The sequence below is a fragment of the Manis javanica genome, chromosome 11, assembly GCF_040802235.1.
Source record: "Manis javanica isolate MJ-LG chromosome 11, MJ_LKY, whole genome shotgun sequence".
NCBI classification, from domain to species: Eukaryota; Metazoa; Chordata; class Mammalia; order Pholidota; family Manidae; genus Manis; species Manis javanica.
In genome coordinates, this window is record NC_133166.1 from 74,196,254 (window position 1) to 74,214,369 (window position 18,116).

At 42.7% G+C, this 18,116-nt stretch overlaps 1 protein-coding gene across 8 annotated transcripts in view; it reads right to left on the reverse strand.

Annotated features, from left to right (window-relative positions):
• Nucleotides 1–18,116, reverse strand: part of PLD5 (phospholipase D family member 5) — a 457,751-nt gene that overhangs the window by 196,171 nt on the left and 243,464 nt on the right. For all 8 annotated transcript variants that reach the window (XR_005062463.2, XM_073216684.1, XM_073216683.1 and 5 more), the window contains one exon: nucleotides 13,034–13,202. Coding sequence is in view for 7 of the 8 variants with exons in the window: in XM_073216684.1 (XP_073072785.1) it covers nucleotides 13,034–13,202 (169 nt within the window). In the remaining variant the exon portion in view is untranslated. The remainder of the gene's footprint in view (nucleotides 1–13,033; nucleotides 13,203–18,116) is intronic.

An 18,116-nucleotide genomic window follows, 5' to 3' on the forward strand; every position in this document is an offset into this window, starting at 1 on the left:
GAAATACAAAGAATTATTAAAGACTACTATGAAAACCTATATGCCAACAAGCTGGAAAACCTAGAAGAAATGGACAACTTCCTAGAAAAATACAACCTCCCAAGACTGACCAAGGAAGAAACACAAAAGTTAAACAAACCAATTACAAGCAAAGAAATTGAAACAGTAATCAAAAAACTACCCAAGAACAAAACCCCGGGGCCGGACGGATTTACCTCGGAATTTTATCAGACACACAGAGAAGACATAATACCCATTCTCCTTAAAGTGTTCCACAAAATAGAAGAAGAGGGAATACTCCCAAACTCATTCTATGAAGCCAACATCACCCTAATACCAAAACCAGGCAAAGACCCCACCAAAAAAGAAAATTACAGACCAATATCCCTGATGAACGTAGATGCAAAAATACTCAATAAAATATTAGCAAACAGAATTCAACAGTATATCAAAAGGATCATACACCATGACCAAGTGGGGTTCATCCCAGGGATGCAAGGATGGTACAACATTCGAAAATCCATCAACATCATCCACCACATCAACAAAAAGAAAGACAAAAACCACATGATCATCTCCATAGATGCTGAAAAAGCATTTGACAAAATTCAACATCCATTCATGATAAAAACTCTCAGCAAAATGGGAATAGAGGGCAAGTACCTCAACATAATAAAGGCCATATATGATAAACCCACAGCCAGCATTATACTGAACAGCGAGAAGCTGAAAGCATTTCCACTGAGATCGGGAACCAGACAGGGATGCCCACTCTCCCCACTGTTATTTAACATAGTACTGGAGGTCCTAGCCACGGCAATCAGACAAAACAAAGAAATACAAGGAATCCAGATTGGTAAAGAAGAAGTTAAACTGTCACTATTTGCAGATGATATGATACTGTACATAAAAAACCCTAAAGACTCCACTCCAAAACTACTAGAACTGATATTGGAATACAGCAAAGTTGCAGGATACAAAATCAACACACAGAAATCTGTAGCTTTCCTATACACTAACAACGAATCAATAGAAAGAGAAATCAGGAAAACAATTCCATTCACCATTGCATCAAAAAGAATAAAATACCTAGGAATAAACCTAACCAAGGAAGTGAAAGACTTATACTCTGAAAACTACAAGTCACTCTTAAGAGAAATTAAAGGGGACACTAATAAATGGAAACTCATCCCATGCTCATGGCTAGGAAGAATTAATATCGTCAAAATGGCCATCCTGCCGAAAGCAATATACAAATTTGATGCAATCCCTCTCAAATTACCAGCAACATTCTTCAATGAATTGGAACAAATAATTCAAAAATTCATATGGAAACACCAAAGACCCCGAATAGCCAAAGCAATCCTGAAAAAGAAGAATAAAGTAGGGGGGATCTCACTCCCCAACTTCAAGCTCTACTACAAAGCCATAGTAATCAAGACAATTTGGTACTGGCACAAGAACAGAGCCACAGACCAGTGGAACAGATTAGAGACCCCAGAAATTAACCCAAACATATATGGTCAATTAATATTTGATAAAGGAGCCATGGACATACAATGGCAAAATGACAGTCTCTTCAACAGATGGTGCTGGCAAAACTGGACAGCTACATGTAGGAGAATGAAACTGGACCATTGTCTAACCCCATATACAAAGGTAAACTCAAAATGGATCAAAGACCTGAATGTAAGTCACGAAACCATTAAACTCTTGGAAAAAAACATAGGCAAAAACCTCTTAGACATAAACATGAGTGATCTCTTCTTGAACATATCTCCCCGGGCAAGGAAAACAACAGCAAAAATGAGCAAGTGGGACTACATTAAGCTGAAAAGCTTCTGTACAGCGAAAGACACCATCAATAGAACAAAAAGGAACCCTACAGTATGGGAGAATATATTTGAAAATGACAGATCTGATAAAGGCTTGACGTCCAGAATATATAAAGAGCTCACACGCCTCAACAAACAAAAAACAAATAACCCAATTAAAAAATGGGCAGAGGAACTGAACAGACAGTTCTCCAAAAAAGAAATACAGATGGCCAAGAGACACATGAAAAGATGCTCCACATCGCTAATTATCAGAGAAATGCAAATTAAAACTACAATGAGGTATCACCTCACACCAGTAAGGATAGCTGCCATCCAAAAGACAAACAACAACAAATGTTGGCGAGGCTGTGGAGAAAGGGGAACCCTCCTACACTGCTGGTGGGAATGTAAATTAGTTCAACCATTGTGGAAAGCAGTATGGAGGTGCATCAAAATGCTCAAAACAGACCTACCATTTGACCCAGGAATTCCACTCCTAGGAATTTACCCTAAGAACGCAGCAATCAAGTTTGAGAAAGACAGATGCACTCCTATGTTTATCGCAGCACTATTTACAATAGCCAAGAATTGGAAGCAACCTAAATGTCCATCTGTAGATGAATGGATAAAGAAGATGTGGTACATATACACAATGGAATACTACTCAGCCATAAGAAGTGGAAAAATCCAACCATTTGCAGCAACATGGATGGAGCTGGAGAGTATTATGCTCAGTGAAATAAGCCAAGCGGAGAAAGAGAAATACCAAATGATTTCACTCATCTGAGGAGTATAGGAACAAAGGAAAAACTGAAGGAACAAAACAGCAGCAGAATTACAGAACCCAAAAATGGACTAACAGGTACCAAAGGGAAAGGAACTGGGGAGGATGGGTGGGCAGGGAGGGATAAGGGGGGGGAAGAAGAAGGGGGGTATTAAGATTAGCATGCATGGGGGGGAGGGAGAAAGGGGAGGGTGGGCTGCACAACACAGAGAGGACAAGTAGTGACTCTACAACATTTTGCTAAGCTGATGGACAGTAACCGTAATGTGGTTGTTAGGGGGGACCTGATATAGGGGAGAGCATAGTAAACATAGTATTCTTCAGGTAAGTGTAGATTAAAAATTTAAAAAAAAAAAAAAAAAGAAAGAAAGAAAGAAAAGGGGGATTACTCCTTAACAGGATAAAACTATTGGTAAATCAAAGATCAACGCATGCTTTAAATATCCTTAATGTTGATCACTTAAAGGGTGTCAGATGATCAGCTATGGAGGTACTCTTTTCTGATAATATTCCTTTCTCTTAATTAAAAAAAAAAAAAAAAAGCAGTTACTGTGTGCTGACCTCCAATGAGTTCTGCACAGTGGTATAGAGGGCATGTCAAAGTGTGGGCAAAGGGTCTGTTTGTTTCTACGCAGAAGATCAAGGCCTAGCTTGGATACCCAGAAAATGAACTAAGATACGATATGAGGAGGAGCTTCCGGCATCAGCACTCTCTGGAGGACTCGTGCCGGGGGATGATCATCAAAAAGCCTCCACAGGGATCCGGACGATGCTGCGGTTGTGGCTGCATCCAGCCCACCATCTCCTGGACTTGCCATGAGAAGGAGGAGGGAGATGTCTAGGCTGGCATGTGCATACAGTGAGACAACGAATTTGACTGGATCTGTACTGTTGGAACTCAACCAGGAGTTGGGAGGGGTGCAAGTTGTAGCACCCCAAAATCTCATGACTATAGACTATCTATGGTTAAAAGAACATATGGGATGTGAACAGATCCCAGAAATGGGCTGCTTTAATTTGTCTGATGGTTCAAGTACAGTTGGAAAATATCCATCATATCATAGATAAATTTTCACAAATGCCTAGGGTGCCTAAATGGTTTTCTTGGCTTCACTGGAGATGGCTGGTAATTATAGATTTGCTTTGTTTATGTCACCGTATTCCTATTATGTCAATATGTGTGTGCAAATTAGTTAGTAGTTTAAAACCTATACATACTTAAGGTACTATACAAGAAGATATGTCAAAGAAATAATCAATCCTCCCAAGTTTCCTTCATATGCTACATCTATAGCTTTTCTTCTTCCTTCCTAATTACAAACTTTAAATAGAATTCGTGCCTCATATCGAATTTACCGAGTATCATAATTCCTCCAGGTGGTAAAGATACCTCGAGACAAGTGCTGGGCATAGAAGCCACAGGGCATAAATCTGCAAAGAAGTAAAAAGCTAACCTTTGCAAACAATATGGCTTCTCTCTCACTTACCAACTTTACATTTCCCTGTATGGCCCCGGAAGATGACTGGTTAGCCAGAGACGGGTAAGATTCCTCAAGGGAGGAACAACCTAAGACAGGCACAGTCGCAGGGGGGCCATCAGGTGAGAATTTGGGGATCAACAGAGGTGAGGCTCAGAACGTCACCCCCCCTGCTTTGAGAGAAATCTTCTGCATCCGTGGATGTTTTGCTGCCCTTGTCTAGCCTGGATTAATACTTAGTCCATAGGCACACACCTGATCATCTGATCATCTACATTTGCCTTCTTACAGCACTAAACTATGTTTTCTACCTTTATCTTGCATCTACCTACCACTTCAGCATTTTATTAAAAATAAAAATAATAATAATAATAGGAGAAATGTGGGATCAACATATAAATCAAGTACAAAAATCAAATGAATATTCATATTTGACCTGATGGTTTATAGGTCATATTGCATGATCAAAACCGAAAGTTTCTGTGATGACTGCCCTTGTACTGTTCACCATGTAAGAATTTATTCACTCTGTAAGAATTCGTTCACCATGTAAGAACTTGTTCGTTATGCTTCAGAAGATTGGAGACTGACGAGAATTAGGCTTGAGATGGATTAATGATTGTACATTGAGCATTGACCCCCCTATACTGAATTTTATTGTTGTTAACAACCATTTGATCAATAAATATGAGAGATGCCCTCTCAAAAAAAAAAAAAAAAAAAAAAAAAAATAGAAAGCTCAGCAGGTCAGGAGCAACTTGGCCTAGAAGTTTGAATACTCCCCAGATAAAAGAAAGTACCTCAGCATAGCCTATGTTTTCACTGTGTCAATTAGATCCTACCCTTGTAAGATTTACTTTAGCACCTGCTAAAAGGCCCAGCTTACTCAGGAAGAATTCTATCTTAAAGCTAAGGTTGCATTTGAATCAAATGGACAGTGGCTCAGCCCACCTTGGAGGCAGGGCAGACAGTCTTGGTAGATATACTTCCAGACAGAAGCTGATATCCTGGAAAGGAGTCAAAGCAATATATTTCTTGTGTTAAGTTAAAAAAAAGAAAATATCTTAACAAAATGAACATTCTGGGACAATTTGGCCTGTCTGCACCTGGCCCTGTGTTGCATTCCTGAAAATCTTCAACCATCTACAAAACCCCAGAACCTAAACCTTTCAGTGAGCAACTCTCTCTGAGGTCACCTGCACTTTCTAAGTGCGTAGCCTTAAAACTTTATCTCAACCTTTCAGCGCGCCTCTCCTATGAGGTAGCTCACACTCCTCTTTCTCCAAGTGTGCACTTGCTCTCTTTAAATAAAGCTTAAACCTTTGAGGGCACCTCTCCTCCCTAAGGTCATCCAAACCTTTTCTCTCTTTAAGTAACTTAAAATAAAACTTTCACTCTACTTCATTACTGTATCTCTGCCCTTCAATTCTTTGTTGTAGCAGGGACAAGAACAAGCAAAATACACAATGCCTCCCGTAACATAAGGACACTGAAGCCCAAGAAATGAAGTGATAGTTGCTCAATGCACTTTTCTCTACATGACCATTTTGTTACGTTTATTTGGGAAGGGAAGGGATATTCTGGGAAGAAAGTGACCCCAAGTCACTCTACTCCCAGCTCCGGGATTTTCCCGGAGAACTTAGCAGTTCTGAGGCTGGCTGCCAGCCAGTTTCTAGCAGAGGTGGGTTCTGAGGAGCCCAGGTGGCCACAGAGTACTTCTCAGCCCCACACAGGTGTCTCTGCTCCCTGACCCCATAGGGCTGGGCAGGAGCTGAGGCAGCTTCCCAGGGCCTGGGGCTGGAGCCGGGGGAGTATCAGTGGGGGAGGTGCTCTCTGGCTGCCTCACTGGGTCTAGCTATACTGCCCCACTACTGACAGTAAGAAGCCACTAATAATCCAATAAAGTTAAACACCAGCACATTTAAGGGGATCCAACACAAGAGCATGTGCTTGAGCACAGTGGGCACCTGAGCACACAGGCCGCTGAGAGACGGGACGGGAGCTGACACAGGTGTGAGCTCCTCAGGGCGGTCAGGACCCACAATTCGAGAACTAAGTTAGAAGAGTAAATGACGTGGCCCCCTGTGAGGCCCCAGTAAGTGGCCTGAAGGCTGAATGGAAGAACCATCTTAAAGCGCACACAGGAACAGGAAGGGTTAAGGGGAGGAACGGGTGGCAGGTACCTAGGGGATATATGCCAAATGGCTAATGGTTGCACTGGAAGAGGAAAAAGGCAAAAAGACTAAGCGTGCAGATAGAAGAAGAAAATCCTGTCCTACTTGAAGAAAGATTTCAATCTACATATTGGAAAGATATTTGAAGATGGAAGCTAACGTAATGTGGAAAGACACATCAAGGCACATTCTGTAAATTTAATCAACCCCAAGGGTAAGAGGAATTTTTACAAACTTCTGGCCCAAAACAAAACCAAAACACAAGGGTCTCTACATGCTCCCTGAAAGTCCCATGGTCTTACAAAAGCAGCCTAGATTCCCTCTAATCCCACCTCTGAGAACTAATCCTGAATGAATTAGCAAAAAGAAAACATGTCTTGCACAAAGGTACTTACTGCAATGGAACTTATTCAGAAAAAGGAAAATAAAGAGCTTAAATGTGAAATAATAGAGAAATTATTATAAAAATTTAATCTGGTGCATCCACTATGTTATATGTGATGCAACCAATTTAAAATAATGTTCACCAGTGTTGTCATAAAATGGAAAGATGTTTATGGTATACAGTTTAAAATTAAGATATGAATTTCTTTATATGAGATGGACATGTGTATGTAATAATGCATAAAATACCAAAAGATTATAAAATAAATTTTGTTGATGGTCACATGGATGATTTTGTACCTCTTCCATTTCTCTGTAGTTTCCAAATTTTTTATAGCAAAAAGTTCATACTATTATAATTAGGAAAAAAATACTCTTTTTAAAAGAAAGTTCCCAAAACATAAATTGACCATAGGGAAGTAAGAAACACAGCAATGAAAATCTGGAGAGAAAACAATGAAGTACACAGGTAAACAAAACTAAGGTAAGATAACTTTAAAGAAAAGTCATTATTTAATCCAAATAATTGGGAATAATGTCTGGGTTCATGGTTTATGCATGTCTACATGACTGCATTTTAAAAGAATCAAAGAGGTTAACCTCTTGCTAATCCCAGTGCTTATGAGTTTATAGCAGAATGATGATTTCCCTTGGAATATTGATAGAAAAGAAGCTGTGAACCTGAGCCACTTTTTATTTTATAGGCACATCATAAAGAAATTTAAATTAGCTCACCTGAGTATTTTGGGTGTGAATTTATTTTTTCTTAGCATTTTTGTGTGTGTGCACACAATACATCAATGACCATATCCCAGTGTTTATAAGGTCTCAGTAAAAAATAAAAGCATGCTCACAGGTCCAAAGATAGGCCACCCAAGTTTGAAATGTTAGGGAGAAATTTCCTACTCCATTTGAAAGATAAGATCAGAAAAAATTTAGGTCAAATAGGCTTTCACCCAAGACCTTCTTTTCTCGGAAGGGTACAACTTGATGGCCTGAGAAAGATGGGATATGGGGTCCTTAGACTGTACCCTGAAGAGGAAAATTCCCAGCGAGGACCTGCTTTCCACCTACCATCCCTTGTCTCTGCACAATTATGTCCCAACTGGCATGGGGACAGGGGAGGAAGGCTGGGAACAGGTGCTGTAAATATTATCTCTAAAAGCCCAAGACACGTGGTAGACAAGCCCTCCCACTGTTCTCCTGCTGTGACTACTGCTGTGGGGTTGAGAGCTGTGTGGGTTGAGATGGGAAGTAGAGCAAGGGGGCTCCCGCTGCCCTGTTCTGTGGGCGCACTCGCTCTCTGAAGATCACAGTCCTGGCCTGGTGCCCCCAGGGGGTCCAGGGGCCTGGGATTTGCAGCAGTCACTTGGCCACCAATGGGCTGGAGGCAGAGGAGCACGTTCCCTATCTTGCTGAGGGCACATCCGCCCCCACCAGGGCCAACCAGCTCCTTCCAGATGCTGGTGTTGCCCACGGGAAAGGCCAAGAGCAAGCAGGTGTGGGGGACTGTTTACGAGGTCAGTCTCCCAGCCCACATGACTCCACTTAATCTCCAGGCAGGCCAAATCCTGTCACTCTGGTTGGCATATGCAGACAGCCCCTGGCACAGGGCCAGGGTGAATAGCCTCAGGAAGGCGGCTGGTTATGAACCGAAAGGAGCCTGGTGTCATTAGGGGATGAGCACCAGCAGACCTATGTCTTTGGAGCAGCAGTGTGGCTCCACAGGAGATACAGTTCAAACTGGGTGACCTCCAAGGGGCTGCTGTGCAAGCTCAGTGGAGCCAAGAGCTTGGCAACAGGCCAGTTGGAGAGCACCCTGACTGAGCTTCTCAGTTACTTCCTTTCCACCAGTAACTCCACCTTAATCCACTCTGAAGTCATGCAACTGGCAGTCTCCCCTTAGCCAAATGCTAGCCAGGCTCTCTGAGCCCTGTTCTTCACCAGGCCTCAGCCTTGTTCTATAAAATCCACAGACTCTCAGCACCGCGCTTTCTTCACCAGGCGCTGCTGCCACCTCTGCTTGAAACGCTTGAGCAGACATGTTTTTCTAACAGCTCAGGGCCATGTCCCTAGGCTGACCCCTTAAAGTGCCTCTTGAGAAAGCTCAAGGCTGCCCAAAGATCTTAGTGTTTGTTCCAGCCAACCCCGAAGCCAGGGCCTCCAGAGCCAGTTAGCAAACCCAGATGGTTTCACATGGACCAATCCCCTCTTCCCACTTTCCATAAAGTTCTACTTCCCTGACTGGGCACAACCTCACCAGTTCCCCTCCCTGCTCCCTCCTCTTCCCTGTAAAATGCCTAGTCATCTCTGTACACATCTAAGTTGAGTTAAGTTTGTCTGGGCCCTCCTCCCCTTTGCAAAGGGATGTAACTGATTAAGATCTGTCCTTACCCCTTTACCCAGGGTCCAGCTTCGTTTGTCTTTGACACAATCCATTCAACAACTATGCAACAATTATTTCCTGAACACCTGGTGCACGTCAGCACTGTGCCAGGCACCCCTCTACAAGCCAGACCTGAACCTCGTCCTTTCACCCTGCCTGTGAACAGCACTGAACACCGGCCATGATGTGGCTTCAGGAACCACAGTGTCGAGAGGCTGCCACTCCCTAACACCCATCTTCTGCAGGATGGTCTGAACACCTCAGAAGGTTTGCTGGGCTCACAGAGCAAGATGCCAGAATGATTTAGTCCAGCACTTTTCAATGTTTCTGAGGAGGTGAATCACTGGGGATCTTGTTGAAATGGAAATTCTGAGTCAGGCCCTGAGATCCTGCATTTTTTATAAGCTCTCAGGTCATAAAGATGTTCCTGGTCCCAGGGCCAAAATTGGAGCAGCATGAGCTTAGCTCACACCTGAATGTCTCGGATGAAAGCTCAGTTTAAAAGAAGGGAGAGACCACAAGTCCTCAGGCAGTGTCTGCAAATCGACTTGAAGGAGGCCAAGTCACCCATCTAGAGATTCTACCCACAAAGCCATGGAGTGTCCTCGTTTGCCTTCCTGGAACCACTGCACACCACTCCCAAAGCAGATCAGAACTACTGGGCACCTGCTCTGCTGCCCCAGCCCCCGGGGCCCCCAGAATCCTGCAAATGACCTTACTGGGCACCCTACCCTCCAAGCCTAATCAGCTCCAAATCCACACTGATCATAGGAATCCTGGAAGCCAACCAGGATTGTGGGCAGAGTCAGAGAGAAATAGTAGCTACTGGGGAAAATAAAACCTCTTAGCTAAGGTCAGTTTGTAGTTGGGGAGAAAAATGCACCATTCCAGAGGCAAAGCATATCAGGAAAGAGTGTTCCTCCAGGCCACCAAGTCCAGGTGTCAGTGTCGATCCTCCCATCATGTGTTCAATGCACCTGGCTCCTCAGGGGCGCCTGTGAGGTGGAAGGCTGCCATCGATAGCCTGGCGCTCACAGCACTGGTGTCTGTGCTCACCTGGGTTCCCAGCACACCACAAGGCTCACCAAGTCAAACCAAGGCTCACAGCTCCTGTTCAATTTATTGCAGGTCTTGTCTAGGACTAAGGAAAGACAACCTGAACTATCTCGTGTTCACGACATTACACCTGCTATAATAGATTGTTTCCTAAATTTGCTGCCAATAATTCTTCCCCACTCCTACATGCACGTGCTCCTCCTAGGGTCTCCTGTCTCTCCCCTGCATATGGGCTGGCCTGGGACCTGCTTTACCCAACAGAATGCGGTTAAGGTAATGTTCTAGAAGCCCAGGCATGAAGAGGCCTTGCATTTTCATTTTCACTGTCTTGAAATCCAGCTGCCCTAAAAAGCTGGGGTTGGATTATGGAACAATGAGTGTCCACATGGGGAGAATGAAACCTGGCCAGCCCTCACATGGTCCAGCCTCAGCTGCTGCCCAGGTAAGTACATGGCACATGTGGTCCCAGCCAACACCACTGGGGCAAAAAAAACCATGCACCCAACTCACAGAATCATAGGAAATAATACTAAGAAAGTTTGGAGTCACTGTTATGCCACAATATAAAACTGAAATAGAAACTACTGTGCAAACACTCAAAGTATGTAGCATTGTCTTTGGAATTAGGTGGTGATGGAGGCTGGAACCCCCTCTGCTACTCAAGGCTGGAAGGAGAGGAAAGAACTTGCTTTTGGAGCCTTGAGAAAGTTGTGGTAGAATGTTTGGCAGCACTACTGTGCTGTAAAGCAGAAGATAGAAAATATGATTCATGGATTTGAGGATCTGGCTAAGGAGAGTTTTCAAGCCAATGACCAAAGTTGTAGAGGTATATGATGAGAAGGAATTGTTTGGTTTTCATGCAGGATTTTGAGAAAATGTAGAGAATCTAGGACAGTCTCTCAATTCAGCAAAGTAAGAAATGGCCTTAGGGTAAAGATCAGATCAAGTTGTGGCTGTACATTTCCTTGTTGAGACCTTTGAAAGACTGAAAGTGGTGGGAGCCTCAGAGACCCTCTCAGCCAGGCAGAAGGGCTCCTGACAGTTCTAAGGGCATGGTCTTGAAGCACCCCGAGTCATAGTCCAAAGAAGAGAAGGACCCATCTGCAAGTTCTTCATGGTGTGGCTTTTTGCTAATAGAATGGATTACCATCGGATACCTAGAAAGCCTATAAAGTTTCTAAGGGGGTTGTACCATTCTGTTCTGGACCGAAAAAAGATAGGGATGGTTTATAATGTGAAGAGGTCTCTGGGGCCTCAGATTTCTACTGGCCAGAAGCCAACTAGGAAAGAAAGTCTGAAGCAAACAGGCTATTTCTTATGGAAACAAAAGAACAGAGCGGGTGGAGCAGAGCACTCCTGAGAAGGACAGGTCAGGAAGGCACTCCCAGGGTGCGGAACTAGCTCCTTGTCTGGAGACAGCCCCTGTTCCCCAAGTTTGGAAAACCTGTAGTTCACAGGTTTCCAAATCCAGAGATGCCGACATGAGGGGCCTCATCCAGACCTGATGCAGATGGCGAGCTCTTGGGCTTTGAGCTTTTGCTGCCTTAGGATGAAGGTTTGGGGATGAGGAGTGTGTTTTTTACATGGAAGGGATATGTGGGTGGCTATGGCCACAGTGCGCTGTGGCACATCATCTCCAAAGATGCCTGCCAACAGTCCCCTCTTTCCCCTATGGATGCTCCTTCTGCCATCTTGGATTTGTGACTTGCTTTGACCAATAGTATGAGGTAGATGCAACTGGGATTCTAGAGCCCTGTCTTTAGAGGCCTCACAGTTTCTGCTTTTGCTCTTTTCGGATAAACCACCATGTAAAGAGTTCAAGCTAGTTTACTGAATGATGAGAGACACACACACACAGAGAAATTCAACCAGCCCCAGGTATCCCAGCCCTCCTTGGGAAGATGCTGGATACGGGGAAGTCCCTTGGAAGCTCCAGCCGCAGGCCAACACCATGTGGAGGAGAGACGAGCTCTCTCTGCCAAGCCCTGCCCAGAATCACTAATAAATTTATGATTGTTATTTTGAAAACCACCTAGTTTTGGGATGATAAATGCAGCAATAAACACCTGAAACACCTGCTCAAATAGCAGAGGTGGAAAAGTGCAGAGCACGGTCAGTAAGTTTACTCCATTTCTCTTTAGCACGGCCTCTGTGGTATTTTGTTTATTTTCACCTATTCTCTGCTATCTTTTGGTTTTAAAGTAGTATAATGAAACAGATCTCAAAGCACCAATAAGGTAATGATTATTACCTTAATGCTGACACATTTTATATACAAAAAGACAAAACTGGGTTTCTCCTTGCAGGACATGTAAGTTCAGGCCAGTGGTCATCTATTTGGCTGGAATAGCATGGACAGCTCAGTGCTATCACGGTCAGACCAATTGAAAGAAGAATGTGCTAACAATGACTAGTATCATTTTTCTTATCTCCAAGACATTTTATTCAGAAATCATTTAGTTCATTGAGTCAGTTTTCTAAAGGTTGTTCTTGTGGTCAGTACATTTCTTTTTCCTATTCCCTCAGTTATGACAGAGTCAAGAATATACAAACATACTGGGAAGTTTGACTCCATGATCTAACTCCATGGGTCATGAAGGCAAATCATGACACCAATTAACTAGATAAATGCCTCTGCAAGCAGGTAAGGAACAAGAACTACAAACATGCAGGTGTGCAAAGCGGAATTGTGGGGCGTGCCCAGCAGATAGCTATATGTGAGGCTGCAGAGTTTACTGGGTGCACAGATGAACCTGAGGTTGCCCTTGTGAGCCTGGTGTTGTAGTAGGACCTGAGCAATGTGATGAACAATAGCATGTACATACAGGTGTGATGATGCACGTGGACTATGGGGGTAGGTGGACAAACTCACTGAACTTGAGGAGTGGAGGCAATACCACAGAGAGTAAAGTGCACTAAGTAAAATCATCACACACACACAGGATGCAGCTTACCTGACATGCTGATGGATGGCTGTGGTTGAGATCCCAGTGGGAAGACACTATGTCAACAGACTTTTTGGCCATGTTGAGTAAGTTCATCCAGCCTTGGAAAAGTGGTAAGTGAAATGGTGCATTTTCTGAATAGTTAAGGCCTTCTGGAATATTTTCCACCAGGGCAATTCTTAGAAAAGATTGTGGAAAAACAAAGAAACAAAACTTAGTCAAATTTGAAGCCAAAAATCTTATTCATGCATACAGAGACATCTGAAAAATACTCTTCATGCTTTCTGAATATATGTTCCTCATATTTTACATTTTCCATCAAAGGCCTCTTATATTTCCCCTATCCTAATCCACTGTGTTCTGAGCATTTATGCTCTGTTTTCCCCAGTTAGCACTCATATTTCAGGATTATCATGTCCAGTTTTAAAAGCCTTGAAAAAAAATCAGAGCTTCCAACACAAGCATTTTTCTCTAGTAATGTATTCTTTTTTTCTCCCTACAGCAATGCAACTCTTACATAAGATACCACTTCTGTGAGGTACTTGAGGCCATAAATTAAGGCCACATACCTCTAGTACAAGGTTGGGCATATACTAAAACTAGTTCAGAAACTAAAAATATATTATTTTTATTACTACTTGAAAATAAAAATTATAAATGTTACTACTATTGCTTAACACCTCCACTGCTGCTTCCCAGCATAAGGCATAAAATGATACTGAGAAGAAAATTTAAAAACCTGATTGTTGCAGGGTTTTATTAAAGTGGGAGATAAAGAATGTATAAAATAAGTGATAATCAATCCCTAAATAAACTATAATCAGCAATATCCTAATGAATGTGTTTTCTCTTTTGATACTTTCTTATATATTGACAACATATACACCGTGCCTGGCTCTCCTTGGCATTGTGGGTAGGCTGCGTGGTTTTTAATTCTGAGTAAGCCAGGCGACACATAATGTTTTAACAAAGGAATGACAGTTTTGTTTTTCCCAGTTTAAGAGATGTAAATTTTCCTGCAAATCTTGATGGGAAACTCCAAACTCTTATGAAGATATCTGTTAAGTGCCTCCAGGACAGAGACCTTTTGTTTTGACATCCCTGGTGCTGGATACATAATTAAGGCCCAAGAAATACTTAATAGAATGAATTTCTGTTTCCACAGAGAATCCAGTGCTTCTCAATAAAACTGTTACTGTTTCTCTTCATGAGGCTTGTTCCATTTAGAATGAACATTTTTAAATTAAAAAAAAAATTTTTTTTGTATTTACCTCCATTTTAGAACCAAATACAATACACTTAATAAAATATGATTATGTATGATGACTATCACAGTCAGAATGGGTTTGGGGGTGTGACCCAAAAACATTCATAATTTGGGGATCCAATCAGCCCCTGAACCTCACAACTGAATCAAACATTTGCTAAGCCCTTTATACACACAGGACAAGCAACTCACTGTACACAACACAGAAATGCCTGTGAAACGTCTCCTGAGTCCTCTGGAGCCTATAATGTAGTGAAAAAGCTTGACTCATGCATAATGATTCAGGTAGGAGGTAGACTCTTAGAAGTGGGGACACAAGAGTAAGAAGCTTCACTGGATGGGTAGCACATCACGTGAGTACCACTGGAGCACGGGCAGGAAGAAAAACTCATCCCATTGGGGGGCCATCTGGAATGGGAGGAAGTGGGAATAAATTTTCAAAGATATAACTTCTAGGGGTGAGTTGGAAGGGACAGACATTCTAGGTAGAGGAAGGAGCTTGTAAAACAGCTACTGGGGTATTTGTGATTTGGTGACCCACAGGGAGCATCAGACAGGAGAGGAGGGCAGGAGCTTGCTGTGGCATCCATAGGCACCACGCTGGAGGCAGTGAATCAGGAAGAGGAGCTTGGTCTTAATTTGATGCACTTGAGCACAGCCAAGTCTGTTTCAGGGGCTAAACTCTGACAGCACACCTGTGTTCTCCTGGAAGGGAGCAAATGACAGACAGGAAGGATAGAGACCAGAGGCTGTTGCAAAAGCTCAGGAAAGGAGAACACAGAAGTTTGAATTAGGTCAGTGGGAATAAAAAGAGGCATGCATGTAGTGGAGATTTTAGAAACCAAATCTTTAAAAAGATTAATGTTTGATGAGTATGAAGAGAAGGTGAGAGAGAGACAGATAGGAGTCAGTGATGACAGACTTTCTTGCAGGGCCACCATATCTTCTCTTACTGGGGCTACTACACCAACCTCCCATGGTTTCCCTACATGCATTCTTGTCCCTTCAAACCATTTTCCATACTACAGTTGGACTAATCATTTAAAAATATAAATCTAAACACTCCGCTGCCTGGCTAACTTCCTCTGAGCTTCCCCACTGTCCTTAGGATGGTGCCCCCTCCTACCACCAACATGGGTGACAAGTGTTTACCAGTCTGGCTCTGCCTCTCACAGCCTCACTAGACTCAAGTGCCCTCTTTGCATTTTACACCAAAGCCATACTAGATATCCTTTTCTCCTCCCCTTTTCTCCTCTCTAGACATTTCGTGTCCATCCTCCCAATCCTGTTCCTGCACTAGTCATTGAGTTGTCTGTCAAGTACCTTCCAAGTCCTAATTTAAGCATTGCTTCTTCTCACAGCCTTCCCTATGCCCCGAACAAGGCTAGATACCCCTTATTATCAACCTCTAGAGTGTCCTGTTACTTCCCTTTCATCCTGCTCACCTCTCTTGAAATTACTTGTTCAGGGCTGACTTGCCTTGATGGGTCAAATGGTGTATGAAGGCAGGGAACTGCTCCACTGGACTGGTATTACAGCTTCAGTGACTAAGATAAGACCCAGAGCACATTAAGTGTCCAAAGAAGATTCACTAAGCTTCATTAAAGTCAGGGAAGATGGGTCACCAAAATTGACGAGGAGCGTGGGAAAGGAAGAGAGAGGATTGGGAGAGGCTGCCAAGGGAAAAAGTGAAGAGAAAAACGAGCTCCAAGCCTAATGTGGGGGGAATGGGTACATCCGTCTGGGGACAGAGTGTGAGGCAGATGAAAAGGAGGTTCAGAAGGGACCACAGAGAGGCAGGGAGACAAGAGAGGTGCAGGAGAGGCAGTGTTCCTGAAGCCAAGGTGCAAGGCAGTCAAAAAGGCAGAGGGGTTAACAAAATCTGCTTCAAAACCTTTGAAGGCAACAGACAAAGGCTGAAGTTGGATGTTTTAATTTTATCCACATTTTAAGCCTCATTATCTATGTTATCAGAAACTACATATAACATGAAGAAATGACCCTGGATACTCAGCAGTTGCAGCTCCCCCTACAACTAATGAATCTATTTAAAAATCAAACAAAAAAAGAATCCCCCCAACAAACAAAACCGAAGTACCACAGCTGCTAATAGATAGAACTGACGAGTTTCGATTTTACTTCAATATGAAAGATGCTGAGGAAGAAAGAGGGTGAGAAGCCCAGGTATAACGGAACATATGAGATGAGGGAGGTAGAGGAATTGTACCCTTGGAAATGATACTACACCACCCATTTCTTCACCCCCTGTGGCTTCTGACCCCATACAAATAAGGATGCCCAATCCCTTCTAGAAATCTTTAGAATGGATGTTCTAAACCCTGGATCTATGGATAGAATTTAGGGGGAATCTATGAGCCTGATCTTTATTTTCTCTAAATCTCCAACTGTAAACTAGCACTCCCTTTAGGAAGGAACATAGGCATAAAAAAACATCGGCTTATCAGCAGAATCTGTGACTCTGTCACCATTAAGGATTTTTATACCAATGTACAGTTATTGACACACTAGTTAGAAATTATGGTAGTCATCAGATCTTGTTATTTCATGAATAAATAGTATGGAATAGTGTGGGTAAAATCCTAATATTTCCAGAATATCTTGCCTGGCTTTAGTACATCTGCATATCAATATGTGTTCAGAGGTGGCAAGAAGTATGGCTTTAGTGCATTTGCATCATTCCTCAGGGGTGGAGAGAAGTTCATCTCTGTATCAGTAATTACCTGGGCAAGAGAGGGCTTATCTGTACCTGAGAGGTGAGGGGGAGGGCCGGTTTTGCTTTTGCTGGAGCAGGAAAGAGAGAGGGCCCCAGACTGCAGTTTGTAAGCAATAAATGTATTTTAAACTTTATTTCTCCCTTTGACTGATTTCAGTTCATTTAGAGGTATTTCGCCCCGGGATTTCCTTTCCTTGGATTTACAAATAGGTATTACTATATCAAAATTTGTCTTTTTAATAGTTTGGTAACTTTATTTTAACATTATTGGTTTCCTTTGTAATCCTATGTATTTTAATATATGAATTTATAGACAGTATTCAACGAAGGGGTCTGTATGCTTTATCAGAGTGCTAAAGGGGTCTATGGCTCAAGAAGGGTTATGAAATACTCATAAGATGGACAATGCATCATTTTTTCCTTTTCTTCCCATTCTTATAAGATTTTTTTCCCCATTATTGAAGCCTTAGAAGTGGATAAGATCGCCAAGAGAGATTTTCAAGAGAAGAAAATTGGGTCAAAGCCACATACAGGAAACATCTAGTCACTTCTGGTTGCAGAGAAAGTGGGGCAGGTGAAGGAGACAGACAAGAAAGTGCTGGAAAGACTGGAAGAGAAGAGGAAAGTGAAATTTCTTGGAAGCTAAAGCAGACCAAATCTATCACTATTTGGTTTTTACTAAATACCAAAATAAACTATGAATTTATACTACAAATAAAAATAGAGACACCACTCAAGGTCTGGGGACCATGCTTAAATTTGGGTAAAGAATTCCAGGAGAAGCCCTGGAATGACAACCCTACTCCCTCACCTCCCCTGCCTCCAGATGAGCTGGAGATCTTCACTGCCCTCTGAGGCACTGTGCTTGTTTCTTCTGCCTTGCTAGAAAAGGCCTCCAGAAATCAGCTTTGAAATGATTTGCTTTATTTCTGTGACCTATCGTTTTATATCCTTTAACAACCAACAGCTGGCTACCCTCCAGGGCCGCGATCTGATTAGCATACACACAGAACTCATTTCCATGCAGCAACAGCCCGGGTTATCATCTTACTTCAACAGCCAGAAAAGAAGTAGGCAGACCTCATTAAAAT